Source organism: Mesocricetus auratus, unplaced genomic scaffold (assembly GCF_017639785.1).
Source record: "Mesocricetus auratus isolate SY011 unplaced genomic scaffold, BCM_Maur_2.0 Super-Scaffold_100676, whole genome shotgun sequence".
Taxonomy (NCBI): Eukaryota; Metazoa; Chordata; class Mammalia; order Rodentia; family Cricetidae; genus Mesocricetus; species Mesocricetus auratus.
In genome coordinates this window covers 152,882,946-152,902,476 of record NW_024429266.1, presented here as the reverse complement: position 1 = coordinate 152,902,476, position 19,531 = coordinate 152,882,946, and the positions used below count along the sequence as shown (strand labels likewise).

General features: G+C 52.3%; 1 protein-coding gene across 8 annotated transcripts in view; it reads left to right on the top strand.

Moving 5' to 3' along the window:
• Grip2 (glutamate receptor interacting protein 2) overlaps positions 1-19,531 on the top strand; it is a 76,043-nt gene that overhangs the window by 33,024 nt on the left and 23,488 nt on the right. For 2 of the 8 annotated variants that reach the window (XM_040737866.1, XM_040737865.1), the window contains exons 1-3: positions 12,225-12,303; positions 18,757-18,837; positions 19,080-19,215. In XM_040737866.1, coding sequence (XP_040593800.1) covers positions 12,264-12,303; positions 18,757-18,837; positions 19,080-19,215 — 257 coding nt within the window. In that variant the 5' untranslated portion in view covers positions 12,225-12,263. Of the gene's footprint in view, positions 1-12,224; positions 12,304-16,924; positions 17,274-18,756; positions 18,838-19,079; positions 19,216-19,531 lie in introns of those variants that run through there. The other 6 variants (XM_040737862.1, XM_040737861.1, XM_040737864.1 and 3 more) reach the window with 4 other exon arrangements.

Sequence of the window (19,531 nt, the reverse complement as noted above, 5' to 3'; positions counted from 1 at the left end):
AAATCTCACTCTCCGTGTGGTTATGGACAGAGTCAGACATCAGTTTCTTCAGCAGTAGAGGGGGACCAAGAAAAGCCATCCTCTTCAGATTTAACTTAGAGTGTGGATCAGGGCCCAGCACATAGTAGGCTCTTTAAATGTGTGTTTTATCGTCCCACCCTCTTCCACATTACACCTCTGCCCCACAGTGGTCATGCCTTTGAATGTTAAGCTCCTCATGGGAAAAAGGTAAAGAACATTTAAAAAATGTATCCTGGCTAGCTGAGGACCTACTGTGTGAAGGCATAGCCTGACTGCTGCTGTTAGAGGTGTTCTCGGGGAGACACAGAACTGCATACCATTGCATAGAGATATTATTTGAGGGAGGATTCCTGAGACCTTGGTGGGAAGCAAGAGGTTGCCCTGGCTTCATATTCAGGGTTTCGTATTTTTAAGATTTATTTATGTTAGGTTTCGTATGTGTGCTGGTTGCATGCAGGTGCCCACAGAGGCCAGAAGAGGGCGTTGGGACCCCTGAACTGGAATTACAGGTGATTGTGAGCACCTGACATGGGTTCTGGGAACCAAACCTGGCTCCTCTGTTTCCTTCCACAGAAGCAGAGCACATGCTTAGCCACTGATCTGTGTGTCTCCAGTCTTCAAGGTTTTACTTTAATGTCTGTGGACATGTTTCCTTACCTTCAGCCAATGGTCTTGCTGTTTAATTGGTATCTATTTACGTTTTATTTAGTGTGCGTGCCCACATGGGCCAGGGTGTATGTGTGGAGGCTGGAGTAGGACTTGCAGGAGTCAGTTGTCTCTTCCCACCATGTGCGTTCTAGGAATCTAACTCATGCCAGGCTTGTTGGCAAGGCTCTTTACCCATCTTACTGGCGTTCCAACCATGTTTTCAATTGGTCTTCCTGTTTCTCTTCTTTTCTGAATAAGACCTCCAAGTGCCTCATCCTTTGAGCTCTGGAAAGTGGAAGTCACAGGCTACGTGGCCATAGGAGACCCATAGCATATTCTGTAACTTGAGTTTTTCTCTGTCTCGCCAGCCAGCTCTCAAATAATGACATGGAGACTTCTTTTTTTTTTCCAGACAGGGTTTCTCTGTATTGTTTTGGAGGCTGTCCTGGAACTCACTCAGTAGACCAGGCTTGGTCTCGAACTCACAGAGATCCACCTGCCTCTGCCTCCCGAGTGCTGGGATTAAAGGCGTGCACCACCACTGCCCGGCCAACATGGAGACTTCTTAATAATTATGGAAGCTTGGCCTTAGCTTAGGCTTGTTCCTAACTAGCTCTTATAACTTAAATTAACCAAATTATATTAATCTATGTTCTATCATGTGGCATCATCTCTCTTCCATCTTGTATCTCCTGTTTCCTCTCTGTGTCTCCTGGCATCTCCTGTGCACCTAGATTTCTCCTTCTCTTCCTTTCTCTCCCTGAAAATCCCGCCTGTACCTCCTGCCTAGCTATTGGCTGTTGTTGCTGGAGTAACTTTCCCACCTGGTCCCGCAGTTGATTTGCCCAAATAAGCACACAAAGACTTATATTAATTATAAAACTGTTGGCCAGGGGCTGGAGGGATGGCTCAGAGATTAAGAGCATTGTCTGCTCTTCCTGAGGTCCTGAGTTCAATTTCCAGCAACCACATGGTGGCTTACAACCATCCGTAATGAGATCTGATGCCCTTTTCTGGCAGTAGGCATACATGCAGGCAGAACACTGTATAATAAATATGATAATAAATCTTTTTTAAAAAATGTTGGCCGATAGCTAGGGATTCTTATTGGCTAGCTCTGTCTTAATTATTAACCCATAACTACTAATCTATGTATTTCTACATGGCCTTATCTTGCCAGAAAACGCCTGGCATGCCCTATCCTCTTGGTCCCTACATGGAGTCTCTCCTGGACTCTCTCCGCCTACCTTTCTCAGAATTCCCCTAGTTCCTCCTATCTTCCTGCCTCTATTGGCCAGTGTTTTATTAATCAACCAATAAGAGAAACTGTATATACAGAAGGACACCCCCACCAGGCTGTTCAGCTTTTTATTACATCAATCACAGCAATGCATTTTCACACAACATACAAATATCCCATAACAATGTTCCTCAACTGAAATGCAAGGGACCAGTTAGTGTCTGGAGAAGGAAACAATAGTTTTGAGAAAGGCTAGGGGGGACTCTTGGAGTAGGAATTTGCTAGATAAGTAACAGAGGGGACAACTTGTGCAATCAGGGCTCTAGAGCACAGCATCAATAGATGCTGACACAGGGTATACTGCCCCTGCCTCATTCAATGCTTGTTGAGAACCTTCTGTGTGCCAAGTACTGTCCTAAGTCTTAAGGGAGTGTGAGGTAGGATAGACATCCTCATCTGTGGGCGTGTCCACACATTATGGTGACTTCTTTCTCCCTCTTGCCCCTGAGGAAGGGACCCACCCTGGTCACTACAGCCCCTCTCACTCCACCACAGAAGCATGAGGCTTGACTCTGACCCCCAACTCAAGCTTGTTCCTTCCCTCCTGTGTTCATCCACTGGTCCCTCTCTCCTGGACTTCTGCCCTCCTCCCGGTCTGGGACACCAGGTGTCTTAGATACTGTGCCAGAGAAAAAGTCATCCTGGGATTGTTCTGGAATTGCAGAGTCCTGGCAGGCTGCTGTGAAGCTCTGCCTTGTTCTGTGTTCTTTGCTAAGTGCTTGCTGCTTGTTAGCTACCACACTGGGTACTTGACAAGTACTTCTTGTACTCTTCGAGGGCTAGGGAGCTGTGATCTAAGTTGCCCTCATTGTACCTGGGGAAACTGAGGCTCAAGGAAGAATTGATTCACAAAAGCCAGATGTGTAGGAAATGATGGAATCTGAGTCTGCCCAGGCAGGATAACTAGCCAGCCCAAGCATCTTATCAGAGTATCTCGTTCCTCAGCGGTCAGTTAGCGCATGCGTTTTCTCGGAGCAGTGTCCTTTCCAGGATGTCTCCACTTGTGACCTCACATGTACTGCTGACCTGACTTTTCCAGCATCACTGAAGTTCTCTGCCTTCTGGAGCTCTGCCTAGGGGACCTTGGCAGCCTTGATGGGCCCTGAAGCTTCTGGCTGCTTCAGCTTACTAATATTGCCCATGCCTGGCCACTGCCTCTGCCACACCCACCCCTGTCTGTGTGTGTCCCTTGTATGGAGTACAGACGCTGCTGGGACTCGGGGCTTGCAGTGCATGAGAGTCATAGAGGGGGCAGAGGCAGCCATAGCCCTCCCTCGCCTAGCACACACTGAGCGAAATGTGCCTCCGCCTACCCACCTTGCTCACGTCGCTGCCACCGGAACCTGTGCTGATCTCATCAGCTAATGCCCCGTGCTGTCTCCGTTTGTCAGCTTGAATGCTCAGTCCAGCAGGACCATCTGCCTGCTTTAATTGCCCAGATAATTGTGAAGGCCGCTGTCCCTGCCTCCTTCACTGATGGTCTGATGGGGCGGAAAGAACATCTGTCAGTCAGGAGGCCTGGACAGACCCAACCCCCAATTCCTTGCAGGTCCTTGGGCAATCCCCTTCTCTCTGGCCTCAGTTTCCCTTCTGTGTCCTGGTCCTGCCCTCTTATAAATAAAAGCTCCTTGACACAACCCCCATTTATCCATGCAGTGCCCTTGGGCTAACCTTTATCTCTGCAGCCCCCACATTCCTGTTTTGGCCGAGGTACCAGTGACTCAGAGCAGATGTGGGCAGGTGGGCGGACATGGCGGCATACAGCCAGCAAGTTCTGATTGCTGCACAACTGGGGCAGCTGGAGTCCCCCAAGAGACGACCTTGGACAAGGTCCTTATCCTTCATAGAATCTGGAGGGGGGGGTTACAGAATGAGTGTATTTGAGGCAGGGAGACAGCTGCAGATCACTTGGGATTTATAATTTAAGGATAGAGATGAAGGGACCCCAGATTGAGGCTGAGCTAAAGCTGCCCCACAGGCTACAGGTCTCCCCTTTCTCTCCTGGCCCACATGTGGACCCCATTTTACACACGGGAAGGCCAAAGCCAGTCAGAGGTGGGGGTGTGTGGGGGTTAAATTCAGAGCCCCCAGAAAGTCCCAGAATGCTCCCTTACTTGTTACCACTTGCCTTGACCCCAAGTTCTTTTGGGGGTAGCTAGGCGAGGAAGAAGAAGACCTTAGGGAGTAGGTAAGCTTCCTGGAGGACAGAACAGCAGAGTTGTGTGGACTTACAGGACAGAGAGTACTAGGGACAGGCATGTCTGGGAGACTATGGTGCGAAGGCTGGGAGCTGGGTTTTCTCTAAGTATTTGTGCCAGAGGGAGGCTGCAGGGGAGGTTGCCCAGGTTTGAACACTTCCACTCACAACACTCCTGGTGTGCCATAGCTGGAGTGTGGAACCCTCACTTGTCAGGTATCACAGGTCACCTAGAAATCCCAGACTCCAGCTCCTGCCTCACACAGTGGTTCCTACAAAGCTTCCACCTTCCAACCTCTCCAGGGATAGGTGCTCCTTGACATAGGTGTGAGGACTCCCTGGTGGTCCTTTTCATACCCTCACATAACAGTCACCCACTATCATCAACTACAGAGCTGTCTTTTCATGCCAGCCCATCCCAGGCACATCCAACTGTGACTTAGTTCAAGGTCCTTCTAGGACCTTCCCTCATCTAGTCACATGGAGCTGCTATCCAAACCTCATGAAGGCAGAGGTAGTGCCACAGAAGGTGAGGTACTGTCTGGAATATGGGGGTTGGAAGAAGCCAGCTGATGTGGCCAGTGGTGCAAGCTCGTGTGCATTCTCTCAGAGCCTCAGTTCCCCACCCCCCTTGTAAGTACTACTAGGCACTGGGTATAGATTTCGGTCTGACATGATCAATGAATGCTTTGGCTTCTTTCCTCCTCTCTCAGGGTGGAGAATCCCCCAGGAGGTCTCAGAATGGCAGGTGAGTGGCTATCACCTGGTCCAGCCATACACAGGGGCTAGTGAAACCACATCCAATTCAGAACTGTGGCCAGGCCAGAGGCTGCACTGACTCCAGTGAGGAATCGAGAGTGCCTCTCACCCACTAGACATTCCAGAGCAAGACAGGCTGTCTAGGAGGCGGTGAGCGCTCGGTGGAGGTGTCCCTCATGGCATGGAAATTCTAAAGTAACAGTGATTCTGAGACCTTGCATCTTAATTATTGATGTCTTAGTCACTCAGCCACACTGGTATGGCGCTTCCTACATGTAGAGCTCTGGGCCTGGGGTAGATTTCCCTCTGAGAGGGAAGAACAGGGTTAGCAAATGGAAAGAAAACTAGAGTCAGGGATGGCTACTGAGAGGAACAGCTGGAAGCTGGGGTGAGGATGAGAATGAGAACATTCTAGGAAGAGAGAGGAGTGTACCTTCATAGAGGACCCATTAAGGAAGCCCCTGATTCAGATCCTCAACCAGCCAAGCTGTGCATGCCGGGCCACATCTTTTCTCTCTCTGGGCCCCAATTTCTCCTCTTTTGTAAAATGGAAGCAGCAGTACTCACCTCATGAGGCTCTTGAAAGAATCCATGAGACACTGTGCATATAGTATGGCCTATACAGCAGGTGTTCAATAAATGCTGGCCCCTGGCTTCTACTTAGGGCATTTGCACTTAGAGAGTGATGCCTGATGCAGGAATGGGAGGCAGGACCCTGGCTGACCCAGATGCATGTGCTTCCCCCACAAGCACTTGTGCCTTTGCTCTCTGCACCCCACTCCAAAAGTCAGATTTGGAACGCAGATGTCCAAGGGCTGCCCTGCAAAGCAACTGCTCATGTCCTTCCTAGCACACTGGCCTCTGGAGCCTGTCCTCCCCATGCTACCTACATAGCAAATCATGCTGCCAGGAACGACACTCAGTGCCTTTTACCCCACACCCAGCTGCCCAGCACACCTGCCTGCTCCTGACCCCAGACCAGTCACGCTGGTGAGGGCTTCCCTTAGACACTCCGGGCACTTCCCACACTCTGTGCTGGCTACGTCCACTACCATCTCTGTGGGTTTACACCCTCTGTAGCCCCCTGAATGTGATCCATCCTGAGAAAGATGCTGATGCTCCAGTGTGTGTTCTGCTTTTAGCACACAGTAGGTCCTTGGTGAACTATAGCTGGACCTCAGACCTAGATCTTTCCACTCCTATCTTTTTCATGTTGACATGATTCAAGTTTTGATGTTTTGTTTGGGAGCACAGTGAACGGTCAGGGAGGGAAGGAGAATAATGATCCCAAGTTCATCTACAGGTACAAAATGGTCCCCAAGGGCAGGAAAATGGGTGGGGGTGGCATTGACTGAAGTCTTCACCTGCTCCCCAGGGACTCTGTCCATTCAGTTATTTCAAGACCCTTAGCTGGCCTCGCCCCCTCCATACTCTTATGGCTGCCCAAGTGTCCCCAGAGGTAAGTTCTTAACATGGCCCTGGAGAAGGCTATTTATTTCATCTACCCCAGGCTCCAAGGGTACAAGGTTCCTCCACTCAGAACACATGTGCTCCTGAGGCAGCTCAGCCTCTGGTCTTTACAGGGAACTGCGGGCTGGCAGGCTCTGTGGCCTTGTCAGGTCTCTTCAGGCAGAGCCTCACCCTGGGCTCTCATCGCAGAAGACTCCCGGGGCCAGGTTTGAGGAGGATGTAGACACCTTTCCCTCTAGGGTTCATATCATACCCTCCAGGGGTCTGTCCAGGTGCTGGATCATGGGGTGACAGGTTATTCCTGTAAACACTGCCTTTGTTTACTCCTCCCACACTCCAGCAGGGCTACCACTCCCATTCCCCACAGTCATACCATTTGCTGAACAGGAGAGTCAAGCAGGAGCTTGGATTTCCATCTTCCAGTGGGCTGGGCCAGTTGTCTCTCTGCTCTGTCTTCCTCTTTCTTCCTACTTAGCAGCACCCCCGCCCTTCCCCACCCCAGTCCTTTCCTTCTCTCCATCAGAGACCAGGTCTTGCTGTCTCCCCCAGGCTGCCCTTGAACTCATGCCCTTTCCAGCCTCCTAAGTTCTGGGATTATAAATGTGTGTCCCCCCCAACATCTGGTCCTATCTCTCACTTTCTAGTCTCTCCTGCCTGGCAGGTCTCCAAATAATATGCTACTGACCTTCACAAAAAAGGCTTCAATGTGCCCCAAAAAAGAGAATGAGGTGCGGAGCAGGAAGGGGCCTCGAATCCAAGTCCCTGATTCATTTTCCCAACCCGCCCTCAATCCCCAAGCCATCCATTACCTCATACCCTATGTGGCTGTCATAGGCTCCCTTCAAACTAGGACACAGTTTAGCTCTCTTCCAGGGACCCTTTAATCTGTTTCCCTGAGGCCCTGGCTCCTGTCTGCCCCCCAGCCACCATAAGCATGGCCCTCCTGCCTGTCCAGAGCCTTCTTCGTGCTTCTCATCTGTCTCAGCCTGAAGATCACCTCCTCCAAGGGGCTCTTCCTGACTACTTGCCCTGACGCTCAGCATCATTTCTGTGTATGACACAACCTCGGATGTGTATTTTCTTGATTCCTCTTTGGTCTCTCCTGGTTGGGGAGGTCTGTAAGTATTTGGCTTGAATGCTTCGCTCACTACAGAAACAGCGGATCCAGATTAGTGTCTGACAGGTACTGAATGCTTGGTAAATGTCTTCTGAGTGAAGTACTAGGTGCCTAGTAACTGTCATGAGTGGGGTACTAGGTGCTTAGTGGAGTCCTTAGTGGAAGAGGAAACTGCAGTGGGGTGGGGTAGGACTATGGATATAAAAACCTGTACCAACCATCTCTATACGCCCCGTGCCCTGAATTTCTCAAACTCTACAGGAACACACACTTCATTATCCATCAGCCTTCTCCCTCCAGGAGGGAGGAAATTACTGACATCAAGGGAGGCATGGAGCCTATAAGAGCAGGAACCTGAGGAAGCTGCCTCTACCACGGCCAGGCTCTGGCTTATGGCACCGTGACCCGCCCTGGTCTCCAGAGGCTCCTTAGGTGCAGCACGGTCTCTAAACACTAGATCCTTCTGTCTACAGTGCTGGGGCATGGGCTGCTGGGAGCACTTATGTGTGCTTCCAGGCCCTCTGGGCAGGTTAGCGCTGCCGGCAGATGGCTTGGCTTCCAGCCTTGGCTCACCCCTTAGTCCTGGGGAAGGAAAGATATGGGGTTCACTTGGTTCCCTGTCCACACATGGGGCTTCCACAGAAGATGCTGGATGGAGTAGGTCAGGTGTGGTTCCCATTCTGCCTGGGTCAGTTGTGGCTCTTCTGAATCTTCTGGAACTTTCCTCTTCCTGGTCCTTCTACACTGGCTGTTACACTTTGCCTTTTGCTTTCCTGAGACACTGAGCCAGTGACCCCTTCATGGTCTGCTGTCTGTATCACAAGGAGCAGGTGGGTCTGTAAGCAGCACTGTTCGTGAGGTACCACAGGGATTGGGAGGATGTGGACACCTTGAATAGGTGTGACATAGCCAGATAACATGCAAGGAAGCCCGTCTCAGTTCTCTTTCCCTGTGGCAGGCGGAATGGCAGGCTGGCCTCTGCTTCCCCCAGGGCCCCCACTTTCTGGAAGTGTTTAACAGGAGCAATGCAGAGGTCCCTGCCCCCCACCTGGTGAGGGAGGAGAAGGAAGCCACTGAAGCCCATAGTAATGAAGGGTTTATCTCACTGTCCTCTATTTCCATCTCAGCCTTCCTCCCCGCCAGACTTAATTTCCGCCTGTCACTTGAAGGGCCTGAGCGGGTTCATAACTTGCTTATGTCGTGGTGGACTCAGCTCTGGGTTGTGAGAAGAACGGCGAAGGGCCAGGCATAGCTCTGTGCTGAGGGGGCCTTGAAGGTCCCTTTGGGTCTCTGGTTCCCATCATAGAGTGGGTTGTCTGCTGGCTGTTGTGGTCACAGCCCCTGGATCTCTAGGGATCAGCACGAGAACACCAAGGGACATTCCACCTGCAGGGCCAGGGAGAGCCAGCCACAGCAGAACTGTCCTAGTCTGAACAGCTCTTCCAGGGTCCCACCCTCCTCCTTACAGGTGTGACATCTAGCTCCACTCGCAGCTCGTGGGTAATGAAGCTTGACCATCCTGAGGCAGAGCAGCTAGTCCATATCACAGTCTTGCTGTGAGGTGCTTGGCAGGGGGTGATGGATGGGTGTTTTCTCTGGCCATTAGTACAGGTGTCTCTGTAGTCAGCAATGGAATGAAACACCAGGGATTTGTGCAAAGGAAGAAGCCTGCTTTGGCCTCATTGTACTGGACCCCAGAGTCCAAGGTAGGTCAGCAGCTGGTGGGGTAACAGTGCAGTCCCAAGAGTAGATAAGGCTTCTGTTTCAGAACCCATACACTGCTGGCTACTGTGGTCATGGTCCCTGAGTCTCTGAGGACCCTGTGAGTCCATCACCACAAGGACACCAGGGAGCATCCCACCTGCTGCAGGGCCAAGGTGCCTGTGAGGAGCCCTGCTCCTGCCTTATCGCACCCAATGGTATTCCCAAATTTTGAGATACATCCTTATGCTACCATTCTACAACTTGGGAAGCTGAGATCAGAAAGGCTGAATGAGCAAAACCATCCCCTGATAATCACACACAGCCGCTGGGCTTGGAAACACGGAGTTTCTTGCCAGCTGAGTGGTCCAGTCACCCTCTGGGCTAACCTCACGGGCTGTCCAGTGTGTCAGAACACAGATAAGTCAGATGCTATCTCTGGGAACTGCAGGAGGCCTGGCTCCCGGCCACTGCATACACCCTGCAATCTGTCTCCCCTCTCCTCTGCCTCCCTGAGGCTGGCAGCATTGGGCTAGAGGGGTGGTCGCTGGAGCAGGTCCCAGAAGCAGCTTGGACTGCACTTGGCTCCCAGGTGGGACTTCGCAGCAGCATTCCAAGATGCCTGAGTTCCTGGCAAAGACTCCTCACCCTCTTTCCCTACAACCATCTGTGGCACTCCCATCGCCTGCAGGAGGAAAGCAAACTTAGACTTCAGAAGCATTTGTTAACAGATAGGTTTGGCCCGAGAGACCACACTTCTAGCGAGTCTCCAGTGGTGGTATGAACGATGTCCCTCAGACCTTACTTGGAGGAATGAGACTGTACAGACCTCCATCTGCAGTTTCTCCCTTATCTTCCAGGAAAACTTTGCCCACAGGTTCACATGGTAGCTGCCTTCTCATTTCTACTTCTTCAAAATCGGGCTCAAAAACTTCTTCCTAGTGGCTTTCCTTGTTCCTAGGTAGCTACACGCCATCGTCTGCACCCCCAGACCTTTTTACTAGCTCTTGAAATCCTGAGTGGTCCCAGACCTCAGACTCCTGGGATGGAGATTCAGCCACGCCCAGATCAGTTTCGTGACCTCGAGAAAGTTGCTTAGCCTTTCTGTGTCAGAGTTCACATTTAGACCCCCTTTGTTCCAAGGTCGACCAACAGTCACTTCCTCGTATATGTATGGATAAAATTAAATAAAAAATGTGTGGTGGGGTGACGGGGTAGAGCAGAGGCAGAACCTGTTTCCCTTCCTGTCTGGTTTTGTCTCCAGTCCCCAGCACAACAGGCTCTCCTGTTAATCCATGGGGTGACCTTTTCAAGGGCTTCTCAGCCACAAAAGTAAATTCCAAAGGAGCAGCAAAGGAGCCCAAGAGCTCCAGCCGAGCTTCCCACTGCCAATCAGAATCGCTCTAGAAATGCATCTGTCAAGAGAACAAATGTTTTCTTAAAGAAAGAGCAGATGTCATGCCAGACACCTGTGTATCTTTCGCCATTTTGTCCTCAAGGGGTCGCAGATGGGGGTGGGAGGGGGAGTTTCTGCTAGAGGACCTCTGGCAACTTCCTTCCCACTGGTGTGGAGTTGGGATGCCCAGGTAGCCCTCTGTGGCCCGGTGAAGGCCCATGTCTTCTTGCCGTTTCCAGTCAGGGGGACACTTGGAGCCTGTGTTCTCTCTCTCTCTCTCTCTCTCTCTCTCTCTCTCTCTCTCTCTCTCTCTCTCTCTCTCTCTCTCTCTCTCTCTCCTTGGTATGACTCATCCACTTGGGATTCAGGCCCATCTTTTCCATCCTCACTAACTCTCCCATGGCTGCACAGTGCTCCTAGTGTCCCTAGATCTTTGACCTTGGCCTCAGTGCCGATCCGGGGAATTTGCCCAGTGCTTGGATCCTCCCCCTCCCCTAAGACCCTCTATTCCCCTCCCTACTTAAGGAAGGCCTCCTAGGGTGTGAGAGCAGGGCAGAGACTTGAGCCTGCAGACAGAGAATACAGATTCATCTAAAGGTGCCACCGGAGCTGTCCTGCGGTAGCCTGTGAACATAATCTGACTTCCATAGTGACTGGGCAGCCGAGAGTTCCTTGGGAGCAAGGACCCTGTATCTAAATCTCTGCTGTATTTGTCTGGATGCCCTGTGTAGCTGCACAGGTTGTGGATAGCTCCTGTTGGTGCCTTGTGTCACTAATACTCTGCCCTTCTTCTCAGTACCTGTGTGTAGCCCTGGGAGAATGGAATAGGTTAAGAAAAATGAGTAGGTACCACTGCCCCATCTGGAGGGGTCCTGGGGCTGCATTAGGATCTTCCTGGTTGGTCTTGAGCCCTGAGTGAAGTAGGCCTATCAGAGTGCAGATTGGGACCCGGCTGGGATAGGCAAGGGGCAGCCTGCCAGCTGTGACTGCAGCCCATGACCAGCTGCCTCTGCCCATCAAGCTGAGATGTGGGAGATCCTCGGCCTGACACACTCAGTCCTCGTGTGGTGTGGACTTGTGGACACCGTGTAGGCTGTTAGGTCATGGTCCCTAAGTCCCTCCTTCCAGAAGAAAAGTGAGGCAGAGAGAAGAGGGAATCAGTGCCAGGGTCCTGGGAAGGCTGTGGGCACCGGCAGAGGTGCTGGAGGGAGGGTGTGTGTGTGTGCAATGGCCAGAGAGGCTGTATTTTGCGACTTATGGATGGAATCCCTTGCCAGTCCTGCTGAAATCTTTTGCTTACAAGAATAAAGTTTAGAAAGTCCTGTGAAAACTGAGACCCAGCGAGGACAGTCATTGGCCAAAGCCCTGGGGCACTCTAGGAGCAGAACCTTGTGTCCAGGACACTGTGTGAGGACCCACGGTCATGCTCTTCTAAGAGCCTGGGTGCTGTCATATGCCCCTGGGGCCGAGGGGGCCTCAGATACTCATCTTGGAGCCACAGTATGAAAGCCTTGTCCCCTTTAAGTAGAGAGCGGGCTGCAGTGGGTGGACTATGCCCAGCCAGTGGGAGGGAGCTCCTGAGCCCCTCCTTGGGAGGGTGAGGGAGGGACCTGGTGTGTGGCTGGGAGCTGAGGGCAGTGCAGAGACCGCAGACATGCTGTGTGGGCTCAGCCGGGACAGCCCTGCAGAAGCAGGTAGGTGGAGCATGCAGACACCACACTAGCTGAGCTCTGTAGAGGGGGCCCGGATGGTAGGAATGGGGCCGCCACTCTAGGAGACAAGGACTTTGGAAGTTGGGTGGGAAAGAAGGCATGGGATTCCTAGCCAGGCAAGTGCTGAGGGTTGTCTGCTCTGGAGCTATCCTGTCACTGGAAAGCTGCCTCCCAGGGCTGTCCCAGGGGTACGGGTCACAGGGTGTTTAGCCGGAGACCCAGGGAGGCTGCCACTCCTGCCTCAGTGGGGAGTGTAGTGTTGCCAGTCTTTGGTAGCATGGAGTTATCTACTGGGACTGAGTCTTCCCCAGACCAGGGTCGGTCAAGGTTTCTGGGAACCCTGGGCTCTGGAATTCAGAAGAGGGGTGGGGCCCAGCTGTCACATTCCTAGGTGGCAGTGGTAATGTCTGGGACTTAGGAGGAGCTGTGGGGTGAGTATAGTGATCCCTGTCTCTGTCCATCTGTCTGTTTCCTAACTTCAGCTGGTTGAGCTAGCCTGACTCCACCCCAAATAGTGTGGGTCACCCTACTCTCTGTGCGTTGGGGTCACCACCCTTCAGTGCTCCCAGTTCCTTCCATAATCTACACAGCCCTCAGGGTCTATGCCACTGAGCACCACAAGTCTCCTTCAAGAGACACCTCAGTCATAACAGTTGGAGTTGGAGACCGTGGAACTTCTGAGCTTGGCTTAAGCCTAAGCCTGCCGGGCTTTCAGCCCACTCTCTTCATGGCTTTCAGGCGTCCACCCCTGGCAGAGCCTGTGTCCCGGTCTTCAGGACTCTGGGCCCCCACCTCTAGCGAGGCCTGTGATCTGGCGCTCTGAGTTTCCAGGAGGGAGCGGCTAAGCCCGAAGTCTGATAATAGCTCCTGAGCTCTCAGAGCCTCTCTTGGGCTCTCTGGTTTCGACTCCGATACTTCCCTGACTCCCTCACCACTGCAGCCCTTGGGAATCCCCTCCTTAGGTCACAGGACCTCACAATCACACCTGCATCAGTACTGGTTGACTTCCAGGAACACAAGATCTAGGTGTTCTGTATTTCTTTATCCCTCCCCTATTCCTCTATAGGTCAGCTTTGTTTACAGTTCCTTCTTCTTGATCAGAAGAGCCTATTTCCAAGAGTTCCCCCAAAAGTCTCAGGACCCAACATGTATCCCACGCCCGTTGCTAAACCAACGACAGGACTTCTCACTGGCCAGACCTAGTTGTAGGACCTCTTCTAGGCTGGGGAAGGTGACCAACAGGTGGTCACTGGGGTGGGGGCTGAGGCCTCTGTATGAGTGGAATTGGGGTTGGGGTCTGTGGAGCCGGCATCCTGGCTCTCTTTGGCTTGGATGGACTCTGCCAGAGTGGATCTTTCCTCAGGGACTGCCCACGCTCTCTCCTGGGAGTCTCTAGGGTATCTACAGGGTGGAAGATAATATACAGTAGGTCTGACTAAAATGTCTGAGAGCCCCACCCACCACCAGTCCCAGCATGTGCATACTGCCTTCGAACTCCTGCCTGAAGGAAGGGCATGTCCTCTGACTCCCGACCACAAAGATGTCTTTGTCACCAAGGCTCGTCAGGCTTTAGTGAATACTGGCCACTCAGCCAGGCTTGGGACAATTGAGGCAGAGTGTGTGCACAATGGAGGATCCCTGCCGGCAACCCCCTTCCCAGGGGCTTCATCCGAGCCACTTCTAGTCCTGGGCTGTGGCCATCAGGGAGCCTTAGAGGCCACCCACTTGGGGCTCAGCCATGAGCCTGGAGCCAGGGAGAGGTGGGCTCCACCCAGGCTCCATCCCTTCCTATTCATGGCTTCTGGCCACTCATTTTGCTTCTTGGGTGGACGTTCTCCGCACCCACAAATGGGGACTGAGTTCAGAAGCTAGGTGCTTACAGAATACTAGAAAGTCCTACTCACCGCCATACCCCGACTGGAAGCACAGTGAGGTCTCTCTGATCGTGTTGAGTGCTGAAGAAAAGATGACAAGAGTTGATAGGGACTTTAGAGGTATTGGGATGAGTCTGTACACAGACTCATGGGCATGGTCTTCCTGACTGGGGACATTTCATCAGGTTACTGCAGGAGGTAAGACGGGATGTCTGGACGTCTAGATAGTCTTCCAGGATCGGGAGGAGTGACTTTAGTCATGGCTCCAAGGAGCTTTGCCCTACCTAGCCAGCATTCCTGCAACCTCCCTTGGTGCTCTTGTGAGGGGAATGGGTCAGGGAGGCTGCCCCCTTGCTTCTCGGTGAAGAGCAGTTTGTGTGGATGCTTGCGGTGGGTGGGCCCAGGAAGAGCCCTGCAGGGTTGCCAATCTGTGTTCTCTCTGGCCACCTTGGCACTGCACTATGAGGATTCCTGTTTGATGTGTGGCTGCTGGGCTCATGCCATTGAAAATGTCTTATCTGTCTTGTCTTATCTGTCGTCCCATGCATCTGCCTGTGGCTTCCTGGAGGCCTATTGGCTGTGGAGACCAAAGCCCACATTTCAGCTCCTTGGTGATTCAGCCCTGCAGGGGCAGGGGTGTCACTGTGGGACAATGTCTCTTTGAACAGAGAGGTCCAGGGGCTGAGGTGTTACCATGTTTAGAGGGAGGGAGCACAGGGGGCAGGACCAGATGCCCTGGGAAGCCATGTGGCCTGGGCTTGAATGCATGGAGGAGCTGAGTGTCCTTATTGTGGTTCCCTTAACTTCCCCATCTATCTCATGATAGTGACAGTGGCACTTTGGACTCAGGCATATCATGGAGACAGACTGTAGTGACTTTGAAGTTCTTAGAACCAGGCCTGGGGCAAAGGTTGCTCCATCTTTTGCCATGAGGTAATACCCTCTCTGTGCCTCAGTTTCCACCCCACTGTGCATCAGTATTACCAAGCTGGCCTGACTCCAAAGTTAATTCTTCCCTCTGCATACCAACGGTGTCTTCCGTGTCCTGGTGGTGAAATCAAGGTTGGACAGGGATATGATGCCAAGCAGTCACTCTCCAGGAATTGTCACTGAATCACCACCATCAAAGTGGGATACTAAGGGACCTGGATCCAGCTATCATGGGAACACATGGATCCCACTAAGGGGTCTTCATCTTCAGCAGATGGCAGGCCTCAGCTAAGCTTACAGCACCCCCCTGGCCCCATGCCCCCTTTCTGCCATTCTACTTGGGCGGCACCCTGGCACAGCAGCCTGGCAAGGGGCAGACTTCCTTTTCCCTTTGTCAGAGCTCCCTGGGACTGCAGAGGGAGGGAGATGTAAAGCGTATCACCAAGATTTGTCTGAGGAAAACAAGAAAAAGGGCTCCCCCACCTCCAGCAGCCTAGCTGCAGCAGCCAGGACCAGGTGTCCAGGCCTGTGCCCTGACTCCCCATGGGCCCCGGAAGTGAATTTCCCTCTGAAACAATTTCTACAGCACCAATTGACTGAAGCAGTGCTTATAATTGGCCATTGCTGGAAGGAGGAGACTAGAAAAATGCAGATAAAAATATCCCTGTTTTTTCATGCATGTTTCCAGCTGAAATTGGTGGGAAAGATGTTTTTTGAAAAGCCTTCATCTCTAAGCATGTAATTACTAGGTCCAAGAACCCCCCATCAAAAAGAAAATACAAGAGGACAGGAGGATGTGAACATATTCCCTGAGGGAGGATGCTGGGGGCCAAACTCTACAGAGGCATCTATAAATAAAGTGGTCCCCTAATTTCTCACTGTCCTCAGTGAGGGAGACACCTCCCCCACTATGGAGAATAGAAACTCAGGCATGCAGCCAGTTGGCAGTTCTGACCCTGCCTTGATTCTTGGTTTGAATTCTGCCTCAGTCTCTCCCATCCCAAGGTTGTCCTGAGTGAGGGGAGGCATGGTGTTCTTCCTGAAAATGCATCAGTAGATATCATCCATTCCTTATGGGGTTATTCTGAATGTGACTGGGAGAGGTCTTAGATTCAAAAGCCTCTTGCCCAGTAGATCTAGTCAGTATGACCTCCTGACCTCCAGTGGAGCTCCCTGGGCTCAACCTGAAATGTCTGCCCTTGCTCTGACCTCTCTCTCTCTCTCTCTCTCTCTCTCTCTCTCTCTCTCTCTCTCTCTCTCTCTCTCCACTCTCTCTGTATATTTGTATAGGTGTTTGTGTGCATACGTGTGCACATGCCTGGCTTTTTATGTGGTTTCTGGGAGACTTGAACTCGGTTCTCATGCTTGTGTGGGCAGCCCCTCTTCCCAGTTCCTGCCTATTGACTCGTGAGCTCACTGCCATTAACCTGTTTGTGACCTCGGCCCATCAAAACCTGGAATTGCATAGCTGGCAGCCAGTGCCCAAGGCTAGCAGGATTTGTATGAAGGATAAAATCGGGGCCACTCAGTGTAACAAATAGAGGACCCATGTAACTTAGCTGCCCCATGAAGTTACCATTGCTAAGTTCAGCATCGGATAAGATCTGAATATTGGGATGAAGAAAGCAGGGAGAGTCATCTTTAAAGATGGGTAGTAGGGACACTCTAGGAACAGAGTCCCCTCCTTCAGCACCTAGCTTCCCAACCTTGACTGCTGAAAGTATTAGGGGATGCCCGACCTTCAGTTCCCTGTTCTTTCTATTTCATCTTCAGTTCAAATCTCTGCCTTCAACCCACAGGTATTCAGGGCTGCATCCCAAAGGAGTCACTGCTCTGGTGTGGATAAACTTGGTCCTCAGCTTCCTTGAAACACAGGCCCCCACACCCTTCCCTGCAGACGCATAAACCTTGAAGCTTATCTCTCATCTCCCCAGCACAGCCCAAGAGGGAGGAGTCTATGAGGCGGGATCTGATTTGTCTGGATAAGACACATTTCAATTTCCGAGTCGTCCTGGTGAAATACTAGAGACATCTGCGCCACATCGTCGATGGAACGCAGCCTTTCTAATTTTATTAGCTCAGAAACGTCTTGTTGGAGATAATGAAGGACATTCGAGGGAGCAGTAACGGGAGGCATTATACTAAATGGTGTGTTGCCGGTATCGGCGACGGTTGTGAGCATGGGTCTGGAAAGGAGGGTGAACACAGAGTTGCTGGGGACCCCACTCCAGGAGTCCTAAAAATGCTGCTTACTTTAACTGCTGTTTGACTGGTTATTACCAGCTTTGGAGGAAGTAGAGGGAGCCTGGGCACTCAGCAGAGTAAATGTAACCCAGAGAGTTTCTCATGGGTTACAGCGAAGATGATGAAGGTTTTCATAGGCCTCAGCTGTGGCCCTGACCCTGGTCAAGCATTTCCCCTATGTAGGCTGAGCTTATCCCTGACCATAAACAGTGATCGTCTGTAGGGGCTGATATGGCTCCCTCAGGGAACACTTGGTAATCCTCAGAATCATCTTTACTACCTAGGGAATCTATTGGTGTCTGGAAATGGAGACCAGGGGTGTTGTGAGCCTTCCTACAATAAAGAGACCCCTTCCAAAAACAGGAAAGAAAGGAAGTAGAGTTGAGGTTGAGAAACTCACTGAGCCCTGGATAGTTCAAGCTGTCGTGACTTAGGCTGATTTGCCCAGGCTGACCCCTAATACAGCAAGACCTAATTGAAATGAGGCATGTGGCCTTTGCCACCTGCAGAGGGACTGTGACTTCTGTCTGACACCAGCCTCAAGGCTTAGGGAGAAGATTCCTCCTTACAACTGTTGAATGAAAGACAGGCACAATCTGCTTAGAAGAATAGACTTTTCTGCTCTGAGCTGGACTTGCTAAGGGAGATGTGCAGAATCAAATCAGGTCTGAGGAAGGCGTGGGAAGCCGCAGATACTCCTGGTACCTAGGAAGGATGCCCCCTCCTCAGACAGCACAGGGAACCTGCCAGCTTAATGACTGTCTGTCAGTCGGGTGCTGAGAAAAATGAACCTTGGCAGAGCCTGACGTACAGCTTGGTCAAGAGGTCCTGGGCCATGGGGTGGGGATGGGGGCACAAAGTCTGCCTTGGAACTGCCAGTCTGAGCCTCAGTTTCCTTATCTGCCAGTGGATGTGAAGGTCTCACCTCCCTCCCCCTGGTTCACAGTGAGCATCAAACGAGGGTACAGCTGGGTACAACTGTAGGCACAGGAAAGTCCAGAGAAGGAATTGTGTAAGACATAGGTCCTGTAGGAAGGGAGAGGCAGTGGCTTCACCACCGAGCAGGGGACCTGGACACCCTGCAACGTCAGAAACACAGATGCCGGTGAACCTGGGAAAGGGTGGAGGGGGTCATCCGTCAGCACACAGGGTAAGGCACAGCTCTCCCAGGCCAGCGCCCACCACTGAGCCATTTGAGCTCCCGGCTTTATGCTTTATGCAAGTGCTGCTGTGCTGGGGTTGTCCCCAAAGAGGCCCCCAGGACACTTTTAGGGGACACCAGGTGTAACTGATGAGCAGCATGAAGTACAAGAGCTCCCCGAGTGGAATGCAGATGGAAGTGGGGCCTGGGCAGTTTCTGATTCCAGTTTCTACCTTTCTCCCCCAGACGATGGTCCTTACTCAAAAGCGGGGAAGGACACAGTGGGGCCTGATGGGGCCCTGGTGTGCCGCCGACAGAGCATTCCAGGTAAGGCGGGTTGTTCTTCGCCTGGAGCTCTGCCCTGAGAATCCCAGTGACTCATGAAGTGTGGGCAGTGCCACTAACTGGCCCTGTGCCCTCCGTGTGTGACACTCATCCTCTCTGGTCCTCCCTGGTGGAGGGTGATGTCACTCAGTGTAAAGAGGCTGAGTGCCTCCCGCCCTGCCCTAACCTGCCCAGTCTCGATCCCTGAGTGGACACTGCCTGCTCAGCTTCCTGTCTGCCTACAGAGGAGTTCCGGGGCATCACCATGGTGGAGCTGATCAAGCGTGAGGGCAGCACTCTGGGCCTGACTATCTCGGGAGGAACTGACAAGGACGGGAAGCCCAGAGTCTCCAATCTGAGACCCGGGGGCCTGGCAGCCAGGTGAGAGGTGTGGCCAGTAGATAGGGCACGGGGAGTCAGAGAAGTGAGGAAGCTTGATGTCCGCCACAGGGAAGCCTCTAAGTGGCTGAGTCAAAGCCCGGTCTCTTCCCTTCTCTTCCCCTGGGGCCTAGCACCCCACCCAGGCAAGGCCATGCACCTTTCCATGCCATTCCCTCCGGGGCCCCACAGCACTCTCCTGGCAGACTCCCATTCGTTCCTCCATATGCCACACTGCTTCCAGGAAGCCCTTCAGGTTTCCAACTGTCCTGAATGTTTCCTTAGACAACAAGGGCTGGAAGTTGGCCCAAGTGTCCAG